The 23,120-nt window shown below is 36.6% G+C and overlaps 1 protein-coding gene and 1 non-coding gene across 3 annotated transcripts in view; one reads left to right on the plus strand and one right to left on the minus strand.

Moving 5' to 3' along the window:
- BDP1 (B double prime 1, subunit of RNA polymerase III transcription initiation factor IIIB) overlaps window positions 1-2,799 on the minus strand; it is an 89,240-nt gene extending 86,441 nt beyond the window's left edge. For both annotated transcript variants that reach the window (XM_031966806.1, XM_023495817.2), the window contains exon 1: window positions 2,321-2,799. In XM_031966806.1, the coding sequence (XP_031822666.1) occupies window positions 2,321-2,547 (227 nt within the window). In that variant the 5' untranslated portion in view covers window positions 2,548-2,799. The remainder of the gene's footprint in view (window positions 1-2,320) is intronic.
- Window positions 2,800-12,670: 9,871 nt separating this feature from the next.
- On the plus strand, window positions 12,671-18,396 carry LOC100934332. The gene is made up of 3 exons (XR_004233937.1): window positions 12,671-12,801; window positions 14,274-14,382; window positions 16,151-18,396. It is a non-coding gene; the product is annotated as an uncharacterized LOC100934332 (transcript).
- Window positions 18,397-23,120: the final 4,724 nt, after the last annotated feature.

Raw genomic sequence — 23,120 nt, forward strand, 5'->3', positions numbered from 1 at the left:
AGGAGAAAAAAAAGTTTAAGAAATCCCACTCTACTGTGGGAATTGAGTGTGGACCACAACATAGCATTTTCACTCTTTTTGTTTATGTTTGCTTACATTTTGTTTTCTTTCTCAGGTTTTTTTTTTAATTCTTGATCCGATTTTTCTTGTGCAGCAAAAATAACTATAAATATGTATACATATATTGAACATATATTTCAACATATTTAACATGTATCAGACAACCTGCCAGCTAGGGGAGGGGATGGGGAGGAAGGAGGGGAAAATTTGAAACAGAAAGTTTTGCAAGGATCAATGTTGAAAAATTACCCATACATATATTTTATAAATAAAAAAACTTTAATTTAAAAGAAAAGAAAAAAAGAAAGAAATCCTGCTTTAAATCACTCAGGCTTACAACAGAGGTGTCAATCTTGACACTTTACTCTCTCCCCTTCCCTATCCAATCAGAGGTGAAGTCCTGTTATTTCTATCTTTGTAATATATTATGTCTTCTATAGAGACCCAGACACATATTGTTATCACCATAGTGCAGAACCTTTTTATCTAACACCTCAGACCACAACAATAGCCTGCTAGTTGGTTTTCCTGCCTCAACTTTCTCCCCACATCCAAATATCCTCCACTCAGCTGTTAAACTGTTCTTCAACACAAGTCTATCCACATCACTGATCTAGTCAATTAATTCCAGTGACTCCCTAAAATTTAATAGGCTCAGTTTGGCTGTCAAAGTCTCTCAAAAGCTAGCCTAATCCATCTTTCCAGTATCCTGATACCTTACTTTCCTGCATTTACTCTTCTAACATTGGCCTCCTTGTTGTTCAAGTCAACAAATACTACTTATGTGACTTCTATGCACCAAACATTCCAAGGGATGGGAATACAAAGCAAAAAAAAAAAAAAAAAAAAAAAAAAAGCAGTCCTTGCTTTTAAAGTGCTCACAGTCTTAATAAGTGAGACAACATAAAAACAGCTATGTCCAAACAAGCTATCTGCTTGACAAACTGGAGATAACCAAAAGAAGAAAGCATTAAGGGAGATCAGGAAAGGTATAGGTGAGATTTTAACTGAAGGTCAGGAAGTTAAGAAGTAGAAATGAGGATAGAACACATTCCAAGCATGGAGATGGTCCTTTATGCTATGAATAGCAAGGAAGCCAATGTCACTGGATGTTAGAGTACATGGGAGAGAAAGATTTTAGAAAACTGAAAAAGTAGGATGGGACCAGGTTACAAAAGGCTTTAAAAGTCAGAAGATTTTATACTAGATGCTGAAGTTAATAAGAAGGCATTGGAATGCAAGGAAGTGGAGGTTGACACAGTCAAGCTCCTTTCTTAGGAACATTAATCTGATAGCTAAGTGAAGGATAGACTTGGGTGCAAAAAGTTAAGGCAGGAAACTTAACCAGAAAAGCTATGGCAAGTGTGCACCACTACGACTGTCCAGGTGTGAAATAATGAGGGCCTACAACAAAGTAATGGCAGAGAAACAGGTAGGTACAGAAAATATTATGAAGATAAAATTCATAGTATTCTGCAATAGACTGGACTGAACAGTTAAAGAGGAATGAAAGAATCAAGGCTGACACCAAGGCAGTGAGTCTAGGTGACTGGAACACACAATTGAGGTCCTCAACAGGAACATAAATTAGGAAGAGGAGGAGGCTCTGGGGAAAAAGATGAGTTCAGTTCTGGATATGATGATTTTCTAAAGAACCTCCCAACTGGAGATGTCCAACAAGCAGCTGGAGATATGTATGGAGTCGAAGGTTAGAGCTGACTAAGGAGGTGGATGAATCCTCCCATTCTGCGGAGCTCATGTTCCCTCCACAAATAACATCTCAGCTCCTTGCCTGAAATTCTCTCCTCACTGCCTCCTGGCTCCCTTCAAATCCCACTTAAAATCCCACGTTTCGCAATTAGTCTTTTGCAATCCTTGAATGATTTCCATTAGATTATTCTAGATTTGTGTTCCAAAAGTCTAATTTTAAGTTTTAATAACTTAAAAGAGAACGGACACTTTGGGCTCGCTAGCTTCGGCTCTTTTCACGCACGCCTGCCTGTATTATCTGTCCCTCTCCTCGTCCCTCCGGCTTTCTCCCTGCCTCCCTCTCGCTCCCATCAGACGGGTAGCCTATTCCCGCAGACTGCGGGTCTGGCTTGACTGGGCGAACCTAGCGCTCAGCACCCACCGCAGAAGGCGCTTAGTCAATGTTCTCGGACTGGTGCCCGCTTCCTCTCACCCCGCGTCTGGGGAAGGGGCGGGAGGAGGTTCGCGGTTGGGCGGCAAGAATCGGAAAAGCGACTCGGCCGGCTCTTACCCACACTCGGCCGCCTCGTCCTCCAGGGGCTGGGAGCCCCCGGAATCCAGAGGGGGCGCTGACGGGGTCTCGGCTGCTTCAGGCGCTGGCGGCGACAAGGGCGGCGCGGCCGGCTCGGGCTCTCGGGGACCCTGCTGGCCGCGCGGGAGCTCGGGAGCGGCCGGGCCCCGGCCGCCGGCCCCGGGTCTCACGTTGGGTTTCACGCTGAGTCGCGCCCTCCGGAACATGGTGGCGGACTAAGGGAGGCGCCGCCGCCACCAGCCCCTCAGGCGGCCCGGACCACTAACTGGAAAAGTGGGGCTAGGAGGTGACGCTCCTACCCCGGAGCTATACCAGCCACCCCACAGGGCACTGCTACCGCCGCTGGGCGGCCCCGCCTCCGTCTGCCTCCCGCCGCCGCCTCTTCCTCATGTCCACGCTCCAGAGCGCGGCGGGCGGGCGGACTACCGTCCCCCTCCAGCTCGGGGCCCAGCAGGCAGACGGCCCCGACCGGCGCCTGGCGTCATCACGGTGCGCCACGACGCGAGCGCGGTGACGTTAGTCACAAGCGCCCGAGGTAATGGTATTCTTTCATTCCCTGTCCTAGTATACTTAGGGATCCTGATCCTTCTCTGGCGCTCTGCGGTCGGGGACCTCGGGGACCTATCCCGTAAACCCAGCCTTCCCGCGGTTGCCTGATGCCCCGGAAGTAACGCTTGTTTTCCATAAACGAAGCCGGAAACCGGGCTATGATAAATGGGAGAAGAGAGGCGGACGGCCGTTTCCGGGGTGCCGGAGCTGGCCTCTGAACCACCTGACAGTCTCGGCTGCGCTTCTGTGACATTTCTCTCGCCATGCCCCCGACCCTGCCCGGAAAGGCAGCCAGCCCCCTGACCCGGAGCAAATCGGGCAGCATGAACCCCGAGAGGTTGGGCCACGTTTCTGTCGCACAGAACGCTGTAGGTGTGGGAGAAAGAAGTCGGGAGAGCGGATAAAATATATTACGCATCAGTTCTCCAGAAGATCCCTGATTTCCCGGGACTGGGACTCGTTCATCCTAACACCTTCTTGCTTCTTTGTAAAATGTTTGAAAGAGTTCTTCAGGCCCGAAGGCCTCGTCTTCTCATGAGAGGAGCCTCTCCAGACCAGGTTGCTCTCCATAGGAAAAGCCCATCCTGGAAAGTTAGATTTTATATTTGGAAGTTTATCGGCCTAGAGTATTTATTCGTCTGAAGAAGCCTTGGAAAACTCCCCAGTCATAGCAATCTCCTTTCTTCGATGAAGTGTCAAAGAAGACTTTCAAAGGAGAGTATAAATCAACTCACGTTATGTCTAAGTACTTTCCATTCTACAAAATACATTTTTCATACTATGTTAATTAAGTAATGCTACTTCTGTAGAAAAACTTACTGATGCATTTCTTGTTTGGACAATTTTTCAAATCTTTTGACCATTTTATCCGTTAGAGAGTAGCTCTTAGTCTTCACTGTTTCATATAATTTTCTTGTACCCCAATTGTATATAAAAATATTCGAGTTATTTGGTAAGTTCAGAATTTTTAAAAATATAAGTTAAAAAACTTAAAACAATTATTCAACTCTTGATGGTTAATTGTTGGGTTGTTGTTTTTTAATTTGGTAAGTTCAGAATTTTTTATAATTTAATTTAAAACAATTATTCAACTCTTGATGGTTAATTGTTGGGTTGTTGTTTTTTAATTTGGTAAGTTCAGAATTTTTTATAATTTAATTTAAAACAATTATTCAACTCTTGATGGTTAATTGTTGGGTTGTTTTTTAATTTGGTAAGTTCAGAATTTTTTATAATTTAATTTAAAATAATTATTCAACTCTTGATGGTTAATTGTTGGGTTGTTTTTTTTAATTTTGAAGAATTCTATTAGGTATACAAAGATAACACCATCCATCATTTCAACTCACAGATTGCCTGGTACAAGCCAAGTGACAGTGAATAGAGTGCTAGACCTAGAATCAGGAAGACTGCTTTTTGAGTTCCAATCTGACACTTAGAAGCTGTGTGACTGTGAGCAAGTCATTTAATACTGACTCAGTTTCCTCATGTATAAAATGAGGTAGAGGATGAAATGACAAGCCACTCCAGTATCTTTGGCAAGGAAATGCCAAATGGGGTGATGAAGAATAGGACATGACAGAAAATGCACCAAACAAATAAGCCGGTTTCTCTGCCAGGCACTGGGAATACAAGACAAAAAAAAAAAAAAAAAAAAGTTCCAGAAGCTTGCATTCCATTGGAAATAAAGAACATATAAATAAAAAATTTAATGCAAAAACTATACATAATAATATTCAAAAGGAGAGTATAAATCTAATTTAAAAGGCAAATTACCACTAGAATGGGAATTCCAAAGGGCATGTTAGAATTTATTTTGGATATGGAAAAGATAAGGTGACATGGTTAAATATGAAGTAACCTATGACTAATCATCAATAATTGAATAAAAGTTTTAAGTTCTTTCTCCAGAAATAGTATTATCTAGTTCATAAAGTTGGTATGAAAAATGTACTTTGTAAACCAGCAAGTACTAAATAAACATGAGCTATTATATTATCTCTCCATCATTCATTTATAATCATTTGCTCTACTTTCAACAGTCTTTGATTTTTACAAATAACTAGTAGCATACACAAAATGGCACTCAGCTAGTATTTAGGAAAGCTAGTTCTAACAATAATTTGCTCAATGATCTTTGACATATCATTTAACCTTTTTGGTCCTGTCTGAATCTAATATTTTTATCCAGGTCATTAAATGGTAACTTCTCTAACCTTGACATTGTGTTAACCACTTAAAACTGTGGTAGGTATTTGATAAAATAGATGACCATTGATTAGGAAATGATTAAATAAATTGTGGTACATAAATGTAAAGGAATATATTACTGTGAAATAAGAAAGTATTAATATGTGGAAAAGGGAGAAATATCGAGTTGTGTAATCTGATGCAGAATGAAGGAAGCAAAGCCAAGAAAACAATATACACTATGACTACAACAATGTGAATGGAGAGAACAACAAAACAACAAAAAAAAGAATGTTGGAAAAAATACAGAGATATGAGAAAACACCCTCACTCCACTCCTTTGCAAAAGTGGAAGGTCTATGATAGTAATACCTTGCATATATTTTCAGACTTTTTTTGTGTATTGATTGGTTTTGCTAATTTACTTCTCTTTTTAAATTTTGATAAAAAATATTATATTTGATGAACTCTGCAAGAGAAGGGAGAGGGATAATAAAAGAAATTTTGGTGATTAAAAACAAAATACATCAACAAAATTTAATTTTGAAAAAAAAAATATATATATATAGTATTGTCACTTCTCTTAAGGTAGAAAGGGAATAAGCATTTATATAGCGCTTGCTTGATGTGAGACACTGCATTAAATGCTCTTTACAAATATTAATCACATTTCATTCTTATAACAACACTTCAATGTAAGTCCTTTCATTAGCCTCATTTTATAATTGAGGCAAACCAAGGTTAAGTATCTTGCTAGAGTTATTCTGTTCATAACTATCTAAAACTAAATTTGAGCTCAGGTCTTCCTGACTCCAATCCCAGCATATTATATTCACTCTCCTAACCTCTTCCTTTAGAGTTTACTGTTTAATTACAGAGTCAAGATTTATATTCACCAAGGGCATCATCTCTAAATTGATTGTTTAGACGCCCGATTTAATTTTCCCATAAAATGATACAGTGGTCATGTTTTCTGGCCAGTCTTTAAACCCACTTAGCTCAAAAATAGTACTATACTGATAATGTTGGTGGGCAGCTAATTGGTAAAGTGAATAAAGCACTGGTTCTAGAGTCAGAACAATTTATCTTCCTGAATTCAAATGTGACTTCACATACTAGATTTGGTGACCTCAAGCAAGTCTTTGCACCTCACCTGCCTCAATTCCTCAAATCTGTAGAATGAGGTGAAGAAAATGATAAACCATTATCTTTGACAAGAAAATCCCTAATAAATCACAAAAAGTGGGACACAACTGAACAACAATAGAATCTCCTCCCACATACACACATGCAGGAAGCCAGCCACCACGGTAGTGTGAGATGAGATGAATGAATCTGGCTGCACCTCAGAGAGTGGGCTTCTTCTGAACTGCCCTGACTGGCTCACTGAAGCTCTATTTATGCTGGGTGTAAAAAGTCGACCCCCTCCTCCAAGGGAGGGATTAAGGGAGGTGTGAATTCACAAAGTTACAAAGTTAACTTTGTGAATCTACCATACTTGTGAACTACAATGACTACTTAAATATATTAGTGAGTTAGAAAATTTGCCAGGTACCATGCTAAATTAGATAATTATTGTCTCTATCAACTCTAATGAGTTTACACTTTGTAAGGATTCCAACATCTCCCCCTTTCTTTTGATTTAGAACATAAGGTGGTCATGACCTCCCTGACTTCTGAAGGAGGTGAGAACCCCCAAAAAAGAAGGTGATCACGCCTTCCCTGACATCTCAGGAAGGGAGATGAAAACACCAAAGGAAATAGAAAGTCAAATCAGATTAGCGGGTTTCTGAAGGGGCTCACTCTTAAAACAGGTATACATAAATTCATCAATATGGGAGATATTACACATAATTACATAGATTACATAAGCACATAGCAATATAACATAGGCTAGTAGTAATGTAACAAATAACATGAATCAACATGAGAGTTTATACATGTCCATAAGTCCTAAAAATAGTACAAAAGGAATCCATTGTCCATTAGTTCATGTGCCAGGAATCCAATAATTCCTGTAAGCTCTGAAGTACTGCAATAATCTCATCAACAATTTTTCATCTCAAGGAAACAGTGTCATCTTGTATTAGGGAATCCAATGATTCCTGAAGATTTTAACAGTCTCATTGTCAGCCATGCTCTTTCAGTGTCAGATGTTTCTTAAATCTTATCCTTTGTTTTGAGGTTTTTCTCTTTTTCTGTTTCTCTCTGATGGACAAAGCGAATACGGCTCGTTGGCACCCATCTGATTCCTTCTCCACCTGTAGAAATACAAGCAAACCCTCTTCCCCAAGCAGTTAACCTATCTAATTCCCTTCTATTTACCACTTTGGGGATTTCTCCTCATCATCTGGCAATTACTTTGGAGCTGTTTGCACTGGACACTGCCCTGGTGGGTTAAAAAGCCTATATTCTCCCCAACTGTAACCCTGATTGCTTTTCTGTTGGTTGATCACTTCAGAGTCCTGAACTTCTAAAGACTCTCTGGGTGTAACCTCAGCTGCTATCATGCCCCACCTGTCTTTTGATTGATAACTTGGAGCTGGGCTCTGCCTCTCATTTCTCTGGGTCACTCAACATTCAGAGGCCCAGTGAAAGCCTCGGTTGCATTTTGGACATGGGGTGAATCTCCCATACTTGTGAACTCCAATGAGTACTTAAATACATTAGTGAGTCAGAGAATTTGCTAAGTACCTTGCTAAATTAGATAGTTATTGTCGCTATCAACGCTAATGAGTTTACACTTTGTAAGGATTCCAACACACACACACACACACACACACACACCCCAAAAAACGTATCTTGTACATATTTTATATACAAGTTACTTTATATATGTATATTATCTCCCCATCTAAAATTTAAGTTTCTTGAGGACAGAGACTGTTTATATTTTTATTCCCAGCACCTGAGAGTGCTTAATGACATTGTAGTTCTTGAATAAATGATTGTTGATTGGTTGTTTTTGTTTTTGTTTTGCTGAGGCAATTGGGGTTAAGTGACTTGCCCAGGGTTTTGCAGCTAGGAAGTGTTAAGTGTCTAAAGCTAGATTTGAACTCAGATCTGTAGAGGGCTGGAATTCTGGAAAAGTATACTTGAAACAAGGGTATTTACTCAGTGTAATTGGTGAGATAATGGTTCTCTACTTCACATATACTTAGTACTTAGTATGGTGATTTAATGGCTCCCAAGTTCACACATACTTAGTGTGCTGTAATGATGTAATCATACTGAGGAATCTAAGGGCTGAGAAGGACTGGAAATGAGACATTCCATCTTTGACCATCCTCCTGGTGACTCTCCTGCCTCCTGCACTCCTCCACTAAGATCAAGACTGGGTCAGTCTATGACAGACACAGACTGAAGGAGACAGACTTGAGACTCAACAATAAAGACTTTAGACTCTATTGTTGTCTATCCTCGTGTTGACTATCCTGCTGAGACCAAGACCCATTCGAAGGACCTCCAGAAAACTAGCCTGGACATTACACAGATCCTCCTGACTTCAGGGCTGGTTCTCTATCCACTATGATTGTTGATTGTTAACAGCCATGAATAATGACATTTCTACCTTTGAAAAATGCAGAATGTCAATTAGGGATGATAGAAAAGCATCTTTCCCCTTTTCCCCCATCTCAACAACCCTGGTCATGAGAACAAAGACTCTTCCTTCCCAACTGTTCCTTTCCTGCCAGAAAATAGAGAGGGGATTTTTTTTCAGTTGTAGCTATTTGAATGATCCTTATGGACAAGGGCAAGGGAGCTAACAAGTTGGGAAAATCTCCAGAATGTTAAAATGTTATTTTTTTAAGTAACTTATTACCATTTCCTCAAAGATGAAGTCAGAAATGTGGAAAATCTGTGCCAGACAATACTTATATTTAAAAGAATCATCTATTAATTTTAAAGATATTTCTAAGGAAGAGAATATTTTTAATGGAAAATAACACACATGTTTTTATGCCATCAAAAAAGAAAAATAGGAGATACTGGCAATTATCAGTCTACATACTTAGTTTATTAAAATTTGGGGAATATTTTCAATAAAAACATGAGAAAACATTAATATATCATTTTTCATAATAGATCACATCTTTAAGATTACTTGGCTGATTGGAAAATATAAATTCCCTTTACTCATTAATTTAAAGGAAGCATTTAACTTCAGAGATTGAACTGCATCCTTGAAAACTATCCTCAAGGGACTGTCATGTGAGACTCAAAATTACAGAAAATTCCACTGTGAATATGACAAGGTAAATTTATATTATCTAAGCATTGGCATCAAGTAAGTTGCTTAAGAAAGATAGATATATGTTTACTAAAAATATTTTCCAACATCATGCAAAATATATATTGCATAATGGCCAAAGAAATTGTTGATTGTTTTCTAAATATTGCCATTTACAAATGAAATTGTACTTACTGAATCAAGCCCTCAGAACACATAGCAAAACCTCTTTAGTCAAATGAAATCCACAGAGAATGATCCAGCCAACCATACTAGAAAAACTAGACAAAAAACTCATTGCTCAGATTATAGAACAGAAAGAATAACAAGCTTGCTGAATTAAATCAATCAACACGTGTATCTTTGATAAATGTTTGTTGCTTGCTTTTTGGCAAATGGAGAATTAGCTGAGAATAGACTTAAGTAGAAGGAGAGATGGGTCTTGCTTTTATTTGAGAAATCATTCAGTGCATTCACTGATTATCAAACTGCTGATGTTTGTAAATGTCCATCACTTTTTACACCTTTATTTCCTTAGTCATACTTTATATCTTTGACTCAAATAATATCAATTTTGGAAAAATTAAAATTATAACTAAAATTCATAAGACAATAAAGTTACATAATAGGTATAAGGTAACTATGGAATGTCATTAGTTATTATGCTGCAAGAAAATGTCTAAAGAAGAATATCAAGGATATGAATGACCAAAAAATGTAGGATGGTCACTTATCAAGAATGAGAAAAGTTTGAATGAGAATTATATTGATGTTCCACCCATATTAAAGAACCAGAGGAAAGACTATTTTATATTGGATCACCATGAAGAATTTGTGATAAAGCATGAGTAATAATTATAAATGATGAGATGCTATAAGAAGAGTTATGATTTTCATTAGTACAGGGAGCCTTCAGAAGTAAAATTACAGATCATGAGGATATATTGTACTCTTCCTATTCCCTCCATTTCTATCAACAAGTTTTATCCATCTACCTTTAAAGTTATTTACAATCTTTTGATTCTCTTGTCAAGACTTTGTCATCTCACACATAGACCATTGGCTTTCTGACTGTAGTCACTGTTTTTCCCATAAATACTCTATTAATAAAAATTTTTGAATTTAATTGAATTTCTACCAGATCACTCAAATAGGTCTGTCATCTCATTAGTATAGATATGCCCTCATGTAAGTTCACGTTAAGAGATCTGCCCGATATGCTTACTTTCTTGCTTTCTCTTGATATTATGAGGATACTGTTGGAGTACACAGACTGTTCATCAATTATTCCTGTCTTTCAGTGGAACGAACCAGTCTTTTTCACTCATGCCAAGTATTTTTCCAGTGTCTCCTGTATGATAATCATATTCAATTTTTTTTAAAGACTCTATTATTCCAAGTTTCACAGCTATGAAATATTAGTGCAAAGAAGATGAGATTTCCTTTCAGGAAGAAGTTTGTAATCAAGAAATTAACTTTGCAACTTCCCTAAAACAGACTTTTCTTCTCCTGTTTATCCTGTTTGCACTATCTTTTCAGAATACATAAACTGGTAAGCTCCATGAGTTGTCCATTAATACATGTTACATTCCAGACAAGAGTATTCTTCTTCCACATGAAATAGATAATTAGACCAGTAGTGTGGGGGTGGTTATGTATCTTTTCCTCTGCAGTGTTCCAAGTAGTGACATCTAAAACTAGCAGCATCTGGAGTATCTCACTCTTTATAAAGAATCCTTCTTCAATTTGAAGTCTGGGGATCTCATTCATGACAGTGGTAAAAACTTGTGACCAGGGACATTGTCCCATTGTATTCCAGCCTCTATGGTGTTATTAGAGTTCAGTAGCATTTTTATTATATTCATGAAATGTCAAGCCCATGTTGCAACAAAGGACTGCTAAAATCCTTGGCTCCCTAAAATGAAGCTATCCCACAAAGATAACTGTTTTTAAGCTAAGGAAGGAAAATCCATTAGGGTCCTGCTAATAGCTTATGTTCTGATTCCTCCTCCTTTCCTGTAGTTTATCTTTGGAAGCTTCTCACTTGGATAATTTTTTCATGTCTGTTTCTAAAGGAGTAGGTTTTCCTAACTCCAATCTTCCTTTCGGAATGGATCCTAAAAGAAATCACTGCAGTTAACTCCAATGACCAATCCTGATTTCACTGAAGTATTCCTTTTCTCTCTTAGCAGAGGAAATGAATTTGTAACAGTCTTTTATAATAAGATGATCATTTTAAGACTACCCGTATAGATGACCCTTTAAAGTCTACTTGGTTCTTTCATCTTTGGTTTGGGGGGGTAAGGGTGTTTTTGTTATTTTTTAGATGAGAAGTTCTAAATTCAGTTACAGTTGCTCTGAATCCTCATTTAGGAAAATTCTTAACACATGCAGAGATTGGGCTTCTGCCTTAAACTGAATTTATCTCTAACTAGAGTTCTTTGTGAATGAGGCCAAAATTAACTTCACTGGGAATATTGGGTAATTAAAGCTGATAATTTAATATTTGTGGCTAGATAGGCATCAAGAGATGAAGTTTGGGAAAGAACTTGCTTTGAGAGGACTTCACTAAGCTACAGTTCTCTAAGCTGCCTATAGAGACACTGACTTTCTTCAATCTATCTTTTGGACCACATCTCAGTTTTCCCTTTTTTTCAACCCTTCCAGTTCAAAAGCTCAGAATTTCTTAAGTCCCAGTTCCCTTTTATTCAAATTATTTATAGAGTGACCTATTCTCTCAGAGGCACGCAATTACTTTAATTGATTCAAAGTACAAGGGCCATCTTACCTTAGTTCTGATAGATTGGTTCAGTCAAAAAGTGTCACATCTAATCAAAGCACCAGAACCAAAGTTATAACTCTACCCTTACAAATTATAAGTAAAGAATGGCATTTTTAAACAGGTCACATCACTGATTTGTTTCAAAGAGGAGCCTGGGAAGATTAAAAAAAAAAAAATTACTATTCGAAATGAAAAAGAAATTAAAAACAAGAAACTGGAAATAGTTCATAAGGTACCACAAACAAGGCATTTTTGTTACTATATTAAATTCAATATATACTTTAAAACTATGATGTAGCAACGTCAGGAGTTGACACACTCTGTGAGGTTTGCTGGAAATTGTTACGTTCGTTTAAAAAAAATTAGAAAAGAAGAAGATTTAAAAGAGCAAGTACTAAAGGTCTTTCAGAAGAAAGCAAGACTAAAAAGATGAGCCCCTCGGGACACAAATTTGCCCTTAACGGGGGTTCATCTTTAACGCATGCGCCTTAGCAACCGCTGTTTCCATCGAACAGCGGCGAATGTTTTTCTCGTTGCTGTGGGTGGAGTCTGGTGACGACACAGACACCTGAGCCTATTTAAGGCCGGGTGCAGCGACGGTTGCTGTCCAGATCGGTCCTGTGGCGGTGGTGGTGGGACGTTTGCGTGAACGGTTGATTTTTTCGGAGTTGTTGGTTCCCGTCGAGACTCCTACGGTCGCGATGGCCCGTAAGTGTTATGGGATCGGTTGCAGAAACCCTGAAAACAACGGGGCGAGGTGTCCCCCTCCCAGGGCTGTGCCCCCATCGTTAGCGTGCCTAAGAGACTGCCCTTCGGAGCTAGGGGAAAGGACCTTACCGACTCGGTGACCCCGAGCCCACTCTTATCCCTAAGGGCTCGCTCCGGTTTCGAGGCAGGGTGCAGACCCAACTCTGCAGTCCTGCGCTCCTGGGGGAAGGAGAGTAACTAGCTGGGAGGGAAGGGAAAGCAAAGCCGGGCTGGCCCGGGGCACCCGTCAGAATGCAGGACCCATCAGCCCCGGTTTCAAAAAGCGGCAGTTCCACAGAGAGTCTGCTTTTCTCTGGTTCTCCCTGGTCCTCATCCCTTTTACTTATTGACTTCAGGGGTCCAGCCTGTCGGTTTCAGCTTCAGCACTTTGAAATACTCTATGGTGCGTCAGTCTTTCCCTAGTTTCCCGTCCATTTTAGATGTAAACGTTTAATAAACCGTTCCTTCTGAGGAAGGTATTATTGTCTGAACCTCCTCTAGACAAGGGAATGAAGCAAGAGAGATGGGATGGAAGAAAGAGAAATATGGCCCTATTGTATATTGTGGTCTGTTTATGTATTATGGTGTAACCAATAGTAAGAATAAAGAACCAAGATTGTTTCTCTCCTATGATCTTTTTCTCACCTTTAAGAATGAGGATTTTTTTTTTTTTTGCAAGCCAAAATCTAAAATTCTATGTACAAGTTAAAAATCATATAAACATTTTCGTGGGAGCACTGACCTCATAATAGGACAATTGCTAATTCATTTATCATACATAAAAAGTATGTCTTGACTCCTGCCCACTGTAATCAGGATGCTTAGAGTGCTGGGGTTTGGTCAGAGGCTTTTCTCTGACATTTATTATTGTGTAATAATGAACAAGTCACCTAATTTCTCTGGGCCTTAGGAAGTAAGGAAGGAAAGGGAGGAAGGAAAGAAGCATTTATTAAGTACCTGAAGTATGCCAAGCACTGTATTTATCTCATTTGATCCTCACAGGTAGGTGCTATTTTTACCCCCATTTTATAATTGAGGAAACTAAGGCAAAGGGCAAGATTAGTGACTTGCCAAGGTTAATAAATGTCTGAGGCAGGATTTGAATTCTGGTCTTCCTGATTCCAGGTAATGGGCTGTAGTCACTGCATCACTTTCAGTGAAATGTTACATTAAATTAGATGCCTTCTAAGGTCTGTTCCAGTCCTCAATCTATGATGAACTTAAATCATTTTAAAGAGGGTATTGTAGCAGTAAAGCTAATATTGTTTATGGTCTTGAACTTTTATGTTGATATGTTTTCATATGTGTCTACTAATCTTGTCATATCTGAAAGATTTGCTGGCAATTCATACTAAAGTTTCACATAAATGTCCTTTAAACAGAACTAAGAATATTGATGGGTGTTGAAAGTATGAGTCTTATTTATTTTGTAGGTGGGAACCAGCGGGAACTTGCCCGTCAGAAAAACATGAAGAAAACACAGGAGATTAGCAAGGGAAAAAGAAAAGAAGATAGCTTGTCTGCCTCCCAGAGAAAGCAGAGGTAAGTTTTTGTTTTTTCTTAATGGGGGTTTATCAACTTAACTGTCTTCATTTCACTCTTGCCTATTAATAAATTTGTTGTATCCCTTCATCTTAAACCCTTTATGTCTATAATAGGGGAAATGCCAGGTCCAGTCCTTTTTCATTGTAGATTTGAGGCTATGGCTTCCTTGTCCACTTGAAATATTGAAACTGAAAATCAGAGGTGTTACACTTCTCCATACATTAACAGTTAATTTGTGTGCACAGATTATCTTTTAAGAGCAATAAATATCTTTTATGCAGTTGAGTTCCAGGATTAATTGCAATGTTAGGGTGACTCTTCCATGACAGCACTAAATTATCAAATTCAAATGATGTGGATTTGTTTTAAATGTTTGAAGTAAGTATATCCGAGTCTTAAGTAATGGGGAGAAAAGGGAAGGGTGGTCAGAATTAGGATTGTTGGCCAAGAGAGATTTCCTAAATGGATTTATCTTGATTGGAGATTTTTAGACACAGGCTGAAGGGAACAATTTGTCAAGTGAATAGGTTTTTTTGGGGAGGATGAGTTGAACTTGATGATCAATGAGGTCCTGTTAGTACAAAAATTTTGTGATTGTATAACATTGACTAAACTTCTATTGTAGCATGGAGCCCATTGGTTTAGACAACATAATATTTAACACATTATCATGTGACAGTTCATTTATATGACATTACTCATCAAATTAACACTTGAGTTTCTAATTGGTGCAGGCTCTTTAAGATAAAGTGGAAGTAATCACTTAATATAAAATAAACAAGTTAATATGTTACGTATTTTAGGACTACAAAGTGAAACACTCCATTCTCATAGGGAGTTTACAGTCTACTAAAAGACTGAAAAATAAGAGAGGGGAAGCTAGGTGGTGCAGTGGATAGAGGACCAGCCCTCAAGTCAGAAGGTCCTGAGTTCAAATGTGACCTCAGACATGTAACACTAACTAGCTGTGTGACTCTGGGCAAGTCATTTAATCCCAATTGCCTCGGCAAAAAAGATAAATAAATAAAGGAGAGCTTGCATGAAATTTTTAACTATCGTTTATCGTAGCTGGCTAGGAAAATGTATTAACTTCAGTGAAAATTAGTAATATCTTGTTGGTTTCATTGTCCCTTCTGAACTCTTTTCTTTTGTGTCTGGACTTCAGTGCTGCAATTTTATTTTTATGTGGGTGCTGCTTACTGTCAATATGTTCTGGTTAATAATCTTCATTCAATTTTACCATATCTTAATGTCACTACATGCTTATTCACCCTCTAGTCACATTATATCCTTGGGTGTTTTTTACATTTAGCAGATAAGAATTCACCTATCTTAATTGGATTTCTTTATGGTGTTCCTAATAGCAACTTGCAAAAATAAAGGGATATGTATTTTGGAATAACAAGTTTAACTTTGACATCTTTTTAAGAACTTAGGCCCATTTCCTGACCTATATGTTCATGAATGATGAGATTTAGTTTCTAAAAGTGAAACCTAGTAAGGGGACAATGTAATCAGGACATTTAGTGAAACAAAATCTAATAAGAATTATAGCTGCATTAGCAAAGCACAGTATATTTCCATTCTCATCTATTATTCTTATCAAGAACAACAAAGGGGAGAAAATTGAAATGTAGTTGTTTGTTAGTACTTGTTTTACAATACCTCAATGCTTTTTAAAAATGCATAAGAGAAAGGATATCTATGGAAAATAATAGCAAAAATGTTCTTTTTTATGGCAGCCCATGTTTTTTGTTTTTCATAGGGATTCTGAAATCATGCAACAAAAGCAGAAGGCTGCTAATGAGAAGAAATCTCTGCAGACAGGTGAAAAATGATCCACAGTAATTCGAAGAACCAGGTGGATCACAGGATCTGAAATCAAGAGTTTGTAGAATGACCAGCCATTAAATATCTAGCAGTTTATCATATCCTTAGACTCGTTTACTTCCTACTTATTTCTTTTTAGTTCATGATAACTTAAGCTGCATGGTATAGCATAGTCTTCTAAAGTAGAACATTTCTTCATGCTTATAAAAATGATAAAAAAAAATTAATGAATCCTGTGGTTCATATTAATAGCTAAAATTATATAGATAAGTAATTTGATACCAAAATTAAGCTTTTAAATCTTAAGCTTCAAATCTTTTATTTCTGTTGTATCGTCATATTAACTTTTTGTTTGAAGTAAAGATCCATTACAACTCTTACTATTGAATTTATAAAAATCAAGTTTCCATGTAACTTTTTAGAGCATGTTTGCATGAAATATCTAAACATGAAACTTCTCTGATTAGTAAACGTTTTAACATCAATCATCTAAATTGGCATCTCCATATTTTCCATTTAACTTTTTTAAAAATTGGGAAGGTATGCTGACTACCCTCTTTCAATCCAGTATTGACCTTGCCTATAAAAATGTTAACTTTCTGAAGAGAACAGAACAGAATACAGATCTCTAAAAGATATCAGCATCTATTAATAGGGAGTAGAAATATAATTCTGGAGGAAGTAAAATGCCATTTAGTGACATTTTTATTAAAGTAAACATGTCCTTCCTCTTCCTTTTTTACAAATAAAGAAACTGAGACCCCAAGACACAGTTATACAACCAGTAAATGCAGAGATTCCATCCCAGATTTTGAGACTTTTTTTTTTTTTAATAAGAATCCCATCTGATTCAATAATGGAAAGATAAAATTTTTTTTTAAACTGGACTTGTGATTTCATTTGTGTAGGAAATTCAATGCAAATATGCACCTGCTCTGCAATTTATAAGTCTCAGATTTGCTTGAGGCACCTGAGATCTTAAGTCCAGAGTCACAAAAGCATGTATGTCAAAGAAGGACCTTGAATCTAGTCCATCCTGACTCTCAAGGCAATTCAGTAATCTATTCTGCCATACTAACCCTCAGATTTATGGTGGATAAAAAAAGAAAGCCATAACGGCTACAGTAACTTATTTGTGTACAGTAACTATGTTGCAGAAATAGCTCAAATTATCATTTGTTCAAAATTAGACTGGTTGTGTATTAGGGCAAGGAAGAACTTCTGACTTTCATATTAATATTTATAGTATATTGTCTCCTTCACTAACAAAATTTCTTTTTAAATGACTGGTATCCACTGTATTTCTGATAACAGTAAATGAAAATGTGTGAAAACTATGTAATACTTTAAAAGAAAGCCACACATAATAGTAAGTTTACTGCAAAAGCCCCTTTAAAAAAAAAAAAAATTTTTTTATATGCAATCAAATTAGTGGGATGATAAAGTAACACTTACCTGGTTTACAAATATATATTTTTAATGCTCAAAGCTTTAGCTTTTACTACAGTAGGATACTATTTTAGTACTGTGGAAACTGAGGCTGAAAGTACACAGCTAATACATGTCAGACATAGGATTCAAACCTAAACCACACCTCAGTCCCAAGTTCAGCATTCTATTATATATCACATTGCCCACTCCATAACCCAAAAAGCATATAGTCACATTTCAGCCTAAAATAGGTTGTGACATTCAACATAGGATAATCAGAAAAGGTAGAGGACCTAGTGTTAAGATATAGAAAAATAAGATTGGTGGTGGAAGAGTAGCAATACAAAATAGTCTAATTTTTAATAAATTCAATGTTAAATGGGAGACAACAGAAATAGAGTGGTGGGTATATCCGAAGATCATACAGGTTAGAGGAGAACCTCTATAGAAGACCTGAAAAGAAATAAATACCAGAAAATCAGTGGAAAAAAAATGACACATTCAATAAAGTTGTAACAGAATACAACATAAATTGACACAGCATTTCTCTATAGTACTAACAGAAACCCAAAAGAAATAAGAAATTGCTTTCAAAATAAATACAAAATGCAAAAAGCAATATGGAAGTTAATCTTCCTACTCCAGAAACATTCTTTAGAAAAGTAAACAAAGGCAAATAATTGGAGGACTATGCCAATATTAAAAAAAAAAAAAATTATACCTAAATTTAGGGAGAGGTTCTTTATAGAATCAAGACAAAAATTCTTAAGGAAACCGTGTGATAAAGGGAATATAGAGCACTTGACTAGAGCCATGACCTGGGTTCAGCTCCCACTTTGACACACTCTTTGTGACCTTACCCATATTACTTCATTGGACATTAGCTTCCTCATCTGAAAAAATAAGGGGATTGCATTGATGGCCTCTTAAGGCCTTTCTAGCTTCTAAAACTAGGATCTTTGTCTCTATAGAGATGAGATGCATCTTTTTTCAGTAAATAATAGATGTAACAGTTTGGGAGAGGAAAAAGTGTAGATTATCAAAGCAAATAAGAAAAAGTACAAAGGGGACAAAGAAGTATTTCCAGTCTTTATTTTAAAGTAGCTGGTTACCAAAAATACTTTGAGTATTAAAAAAAAATTGACTGAATAGTAGCAATAGAAAATGTAATCTAGCTGTATTTTTTGGTTTTTATAAATTTAAGATAACATTACTGGGGGAAGGGCTCCTATTTTGACAAAAGGAATTGGGAAGACTGGGAAGCAGATGAGAAATTATTCAAATCAATATTTTATATACCACAAGCTGAAAATAGATATTTGAACTAAATAGAAAAGAGATGGTTGAGGGAAATTAAAAGCAAATAGAAATCATAAAAGGCAAACTTATATCTTGATATTACCTAAAATTTAAAAATATGCATTTGGATTCATCAACAAAGATGAAAACAAAACTTAAGTAAAATATTTTAATAAGTCATATCCAACATTATTAGGAAACTAATGCAAATACATAGAAACACCAAGATATGCCTTTACATGAATTAAATTTCTAAAGAACTGCAGCTTATAATCATTTCAAAAATAGCTTCAAATTACTGATGCAACAACTCGAGATTTCATTTATTACTCTGTAGCATAAGATGATTAGATAGGAACAGTCAATGTTGCAGGGTTTAGGGGAACATGGACACATTAAAATACATTTTCAAAAATACATTTTCTTGACATTTTGTTTTTATTTTGCCCACATTTCATATTATCCCTTTAGAATTCCTCAGAAAGCGAATCCCTTCTGATGAAGAAAAAGAAAATGATTAAAATTAGCTATCATATCAGCACAGCCTGATACTATATCTTCCACAGAGTTCTCCACCTCTGCAAAGAAACCAGAAAGGTTCCTTGTTAATATTGTTTTTTTAGTCATATAATTTTGCAACATTCCGACTTAGTTTTTTTGTCCTTTCTATATTGAGTCATCATGAATATTTTCCTGGTTCTGCTTACTCTACTTTTGTATCCATACAAGTCTTCCTATACTTCTCTGTATTTCTTAACAGCATAGTAATAATCTGTCACATTCATGTACCAAAATTTTAGTTATACTATAAATGGAAACCCATTTTATTTACAATTCTTAATACTACTATAAAAAAATATTGATGATGGATGAGCAATTCAAATGATGTGTCTTGGGAGAGCAATTTCTGCACCAAATGAGATTGTTGGCCTCAAATATTGGGGTTTGGTTATGTGAAGAATTCACAATGGCCATTCTCTTTGGTAAAAAGGCAGGTTGATTAGGAGAGAAGGGGTAACATAAAATAGACACCAGGAATGGTAAATATGAAATAGTTAGGAAAGCATATAGTTAGCAAGGAAAGAGGAAAATCCCCAGTGGAACTTTTGCAATTCTGGAAAATTTGAAATTTTGAAAGAGAAATTGTTTTTTGTGCACTAGCATTTCAATACTAAAATCCAAGATTTAAACATAAAAATAAGAGACCTAATATATTCCAATGTAGTCATAGTAGTATTCTGGTAACAAAGAGCTGGAAAGAGTAAATACTCATTGATTATAGAGAATGGTTGAAAAAATTAGTATTTGAGAGTCAGGAAATAGTAAGAAATTATGGGCTTAAAAGGGCCATTGTAATTTAAATCACAAAAAGCAAGTTCAACTTATTGACAAAATAGAACTGCTCTGAAACGAATTATATATTTAAAGACAGTGTTATGAAGTAGACTACATTCAAAGTTCCATTTGCAATCCTTTTTTTTTGAGGGGAGGGAATGTTTTGATTTATATACAAAAATTCTATATTGAAACTTAGCAATGTAATTTAGCTTCAAAAATGGTATGGGAAGATTTGTAGAAACAAAGATGAAATGGTCGAAACTGTAAGTTACACAATGGCAATGTATCACTGGAAGTCAGTGCTTTTTAATATGATGGTCCTGGAAAACATGAATAAAACACATATACCTCCTTTCCTATGGTTAAAAATTGGCAAATTCCTGATCAGAATATTGTGTGGTTTGATGCAGTCACTGGGTATTTTTGCTTAATTGGTTTTCTTTGTTAATATGAAGGGGGGGGGGGGTGGCCTGGGGAGGTTAGAAATGAGAAGAATGGTATTTTTCTAGAAATGACTTATGTAAAGAAGCAATAAATTTTTTTTCTTAAAATAATGTGTTTGGTATAAGAATTTGGGGAAAATCAACCTGAAATTTGCCAAAAAAAAAAAAAAAAAAAAAAAAATGACTTGTGTACTCTTTGACCCAGAGATTCAACTGATAAGCATAAACCCTCGAGGACAATGATAAAAGGCTCCATGTATACCAAAATACTTAACAGCATCATACTTTATGGTACCAAAACTTGGAAAAACAAGGGATCCATCTCATCAATTGGAGAATGGTTAAACATGATGGTACATGAATGTAATGGATTATTAACACTGCTGTGAGAAATGAACAAGATGAATACAGAGGGGCATAAAATGCTTTTATTGTTGGAAAGTCAAGTAGAACCAGGAAAAAGATGAGGAAAAATCAAAAGATTGAATATGAATGTTCTCCTTGGCTCCAAGAAGATATGAAGGGACACAAATCCTTGCAGAGATGGAGTACTTTTAGTATGCAACATTGTAATAAAAGTTTTTCCCCCAGCATTTTTAGGTTTATTGAACTTTGTTCCTCTTAAGGAGAGATGCTCTCTGAAAGGGGGAGGGGGGGGGAGGGTGAAGGATAAATTAGGAAATGTAAGTTCATACAAGTGATTCAATATTTTTTAAAAGAGATGGTTGAAAAAACATGAACTTTTAATTGCAATGACCAATTTTGGTCCCAGGTCACTTTGTATGACTGGGCACACCATAACTTAATTTCAAATTTCCTCATATATAAAGTGAGATGGGACTAGAGATGGTCTTTTTGAGGTCCTTATGATCAGCTCTTTTAAATAAGCTTGGCTTAGGTGTTTCCTATCTCCTGTGCTAGTTGCTCCAACAAGGAAAAGTAGGTGAATTTATAAGTTCCCATGAAACCCAAAAACTTTTTGGAGTGATCCTGGATGAATAAAAAGAAAAAGAAAAAATGCTTCTTTAAAATAATTGGAGATGCCTTAATAGCAACTGCCTCTGACAGTATAAAAAGCAGTAAATACAACTGCAACTGCCCAAGGTTAATTGTAACCAGGAGATTAGCACACATGTCTCTTTATCTGATAAAAAACTCAGCAATGATAAATTGTAGAAATGAGCTTCTCCAAGTTCAGAACTACACAAAATGCCTGATAATGGATTGGCAATTGAGGAGAAACCAGCTTGAACTCTGATAACATCTAAAGCTAGCCAGTGTTCTATGCTCTCTGAAATCCACTGTTTTGCCCTTGATAATGTCTGCAAAAGCCTTTCCAGTCTTTTTACTCATTATTGCCCACCATGTGTTCTTTGTTTCAGTGACACTAGCCTATCAGCTGTCCTTGAGCTTTCCATCTCTCCAGGCATTTTTTTCTGGCTGTCCCTTTTTCTGGAATTTTCTCCATCTCTATCTACTTGCTTCCCTGGCTTCAAGTTTTAATTAAGAGTTCAGTCTTCTACAGAAAGCTTTTTCCATCCCCTTTCAATACTTTTTTGTTACCAACTTTTCATTTTCTATATATAGTTTGCTTGTACATATTTGTCTCCATTAGATTGTGAGCAGCTTGAGGGCAGGAACTGGAACTCTTTGTATCCTGAGAACTTAGTAATGTTTGGCATAAAGGTAGTGCTTAATGTTTTTTGACTTAACTCCAATAAAGTACTGGCAGTAGAGAAAAGGAGCAGGATTGGGGATTCTTAGAAACTTGAGGGGGAGGGCATTGCAGGCATGGGGAAGGGATAAAATCTTGTGTGAAGGAAAATAAAGTGGTCAATTTGTATTCTATAGGGTATAAGGAATAATGTATACTAAATCTAAAAAGGTATGTTGGAACCAAATTGTGCAAGGATTTAAATTCTAAATAGTGTTTGTATTGGTACTAGATTCTATAACAAGGAACATCTGAGTATCTTGAAATGGTTAGACTCTAGAAGTATCATTTTGGCAATTATGTGGAGAACAGGATGGGAAATTCAGTTGACAACCACTTATGGGATTACAAGTCAAAAGGTGAAGAAAGCATTATGGTAATATTAGAAATTAAAGGAGTTAATTGTTTGAATATGGAAGAAGGGAGAAGGAAAGTAATTGGAGAATGAAAAAAGAATCAAGGATGATTACAAGCTATGGTGCTTTCAAATGAAATATGGAAAGTTAAAAGGGCCAAGTTGACAGGTAGTCCATTTTTCAGTCATGTCCGACTCTTCGTGACCCCCTTTGTTTTTTGTTTTTTTTTTTAATTTGTTGTCAAAGATACATTGGAGTAGTTAAATGGGGAAAACAGGTGACTATGCAAGTATGTCTGAGGCTTATGATTCCAAGCCTAATTCA

This window comes from Sarcophilus harrisii, chromosome 1 (genome assembly GCF_902635505.1).
Source record: "Sarcophilus harrisii chromosome 1, mSarHar1.11, whole genome shotgun sequence".
Classification (NCBI taxonomy): Eukaryota; Metazoa; Chordata; class Mammalia; order Dasyuromorphia; family Dasyuridae; genus Sarcophilus; species Sarcophilus harrisii.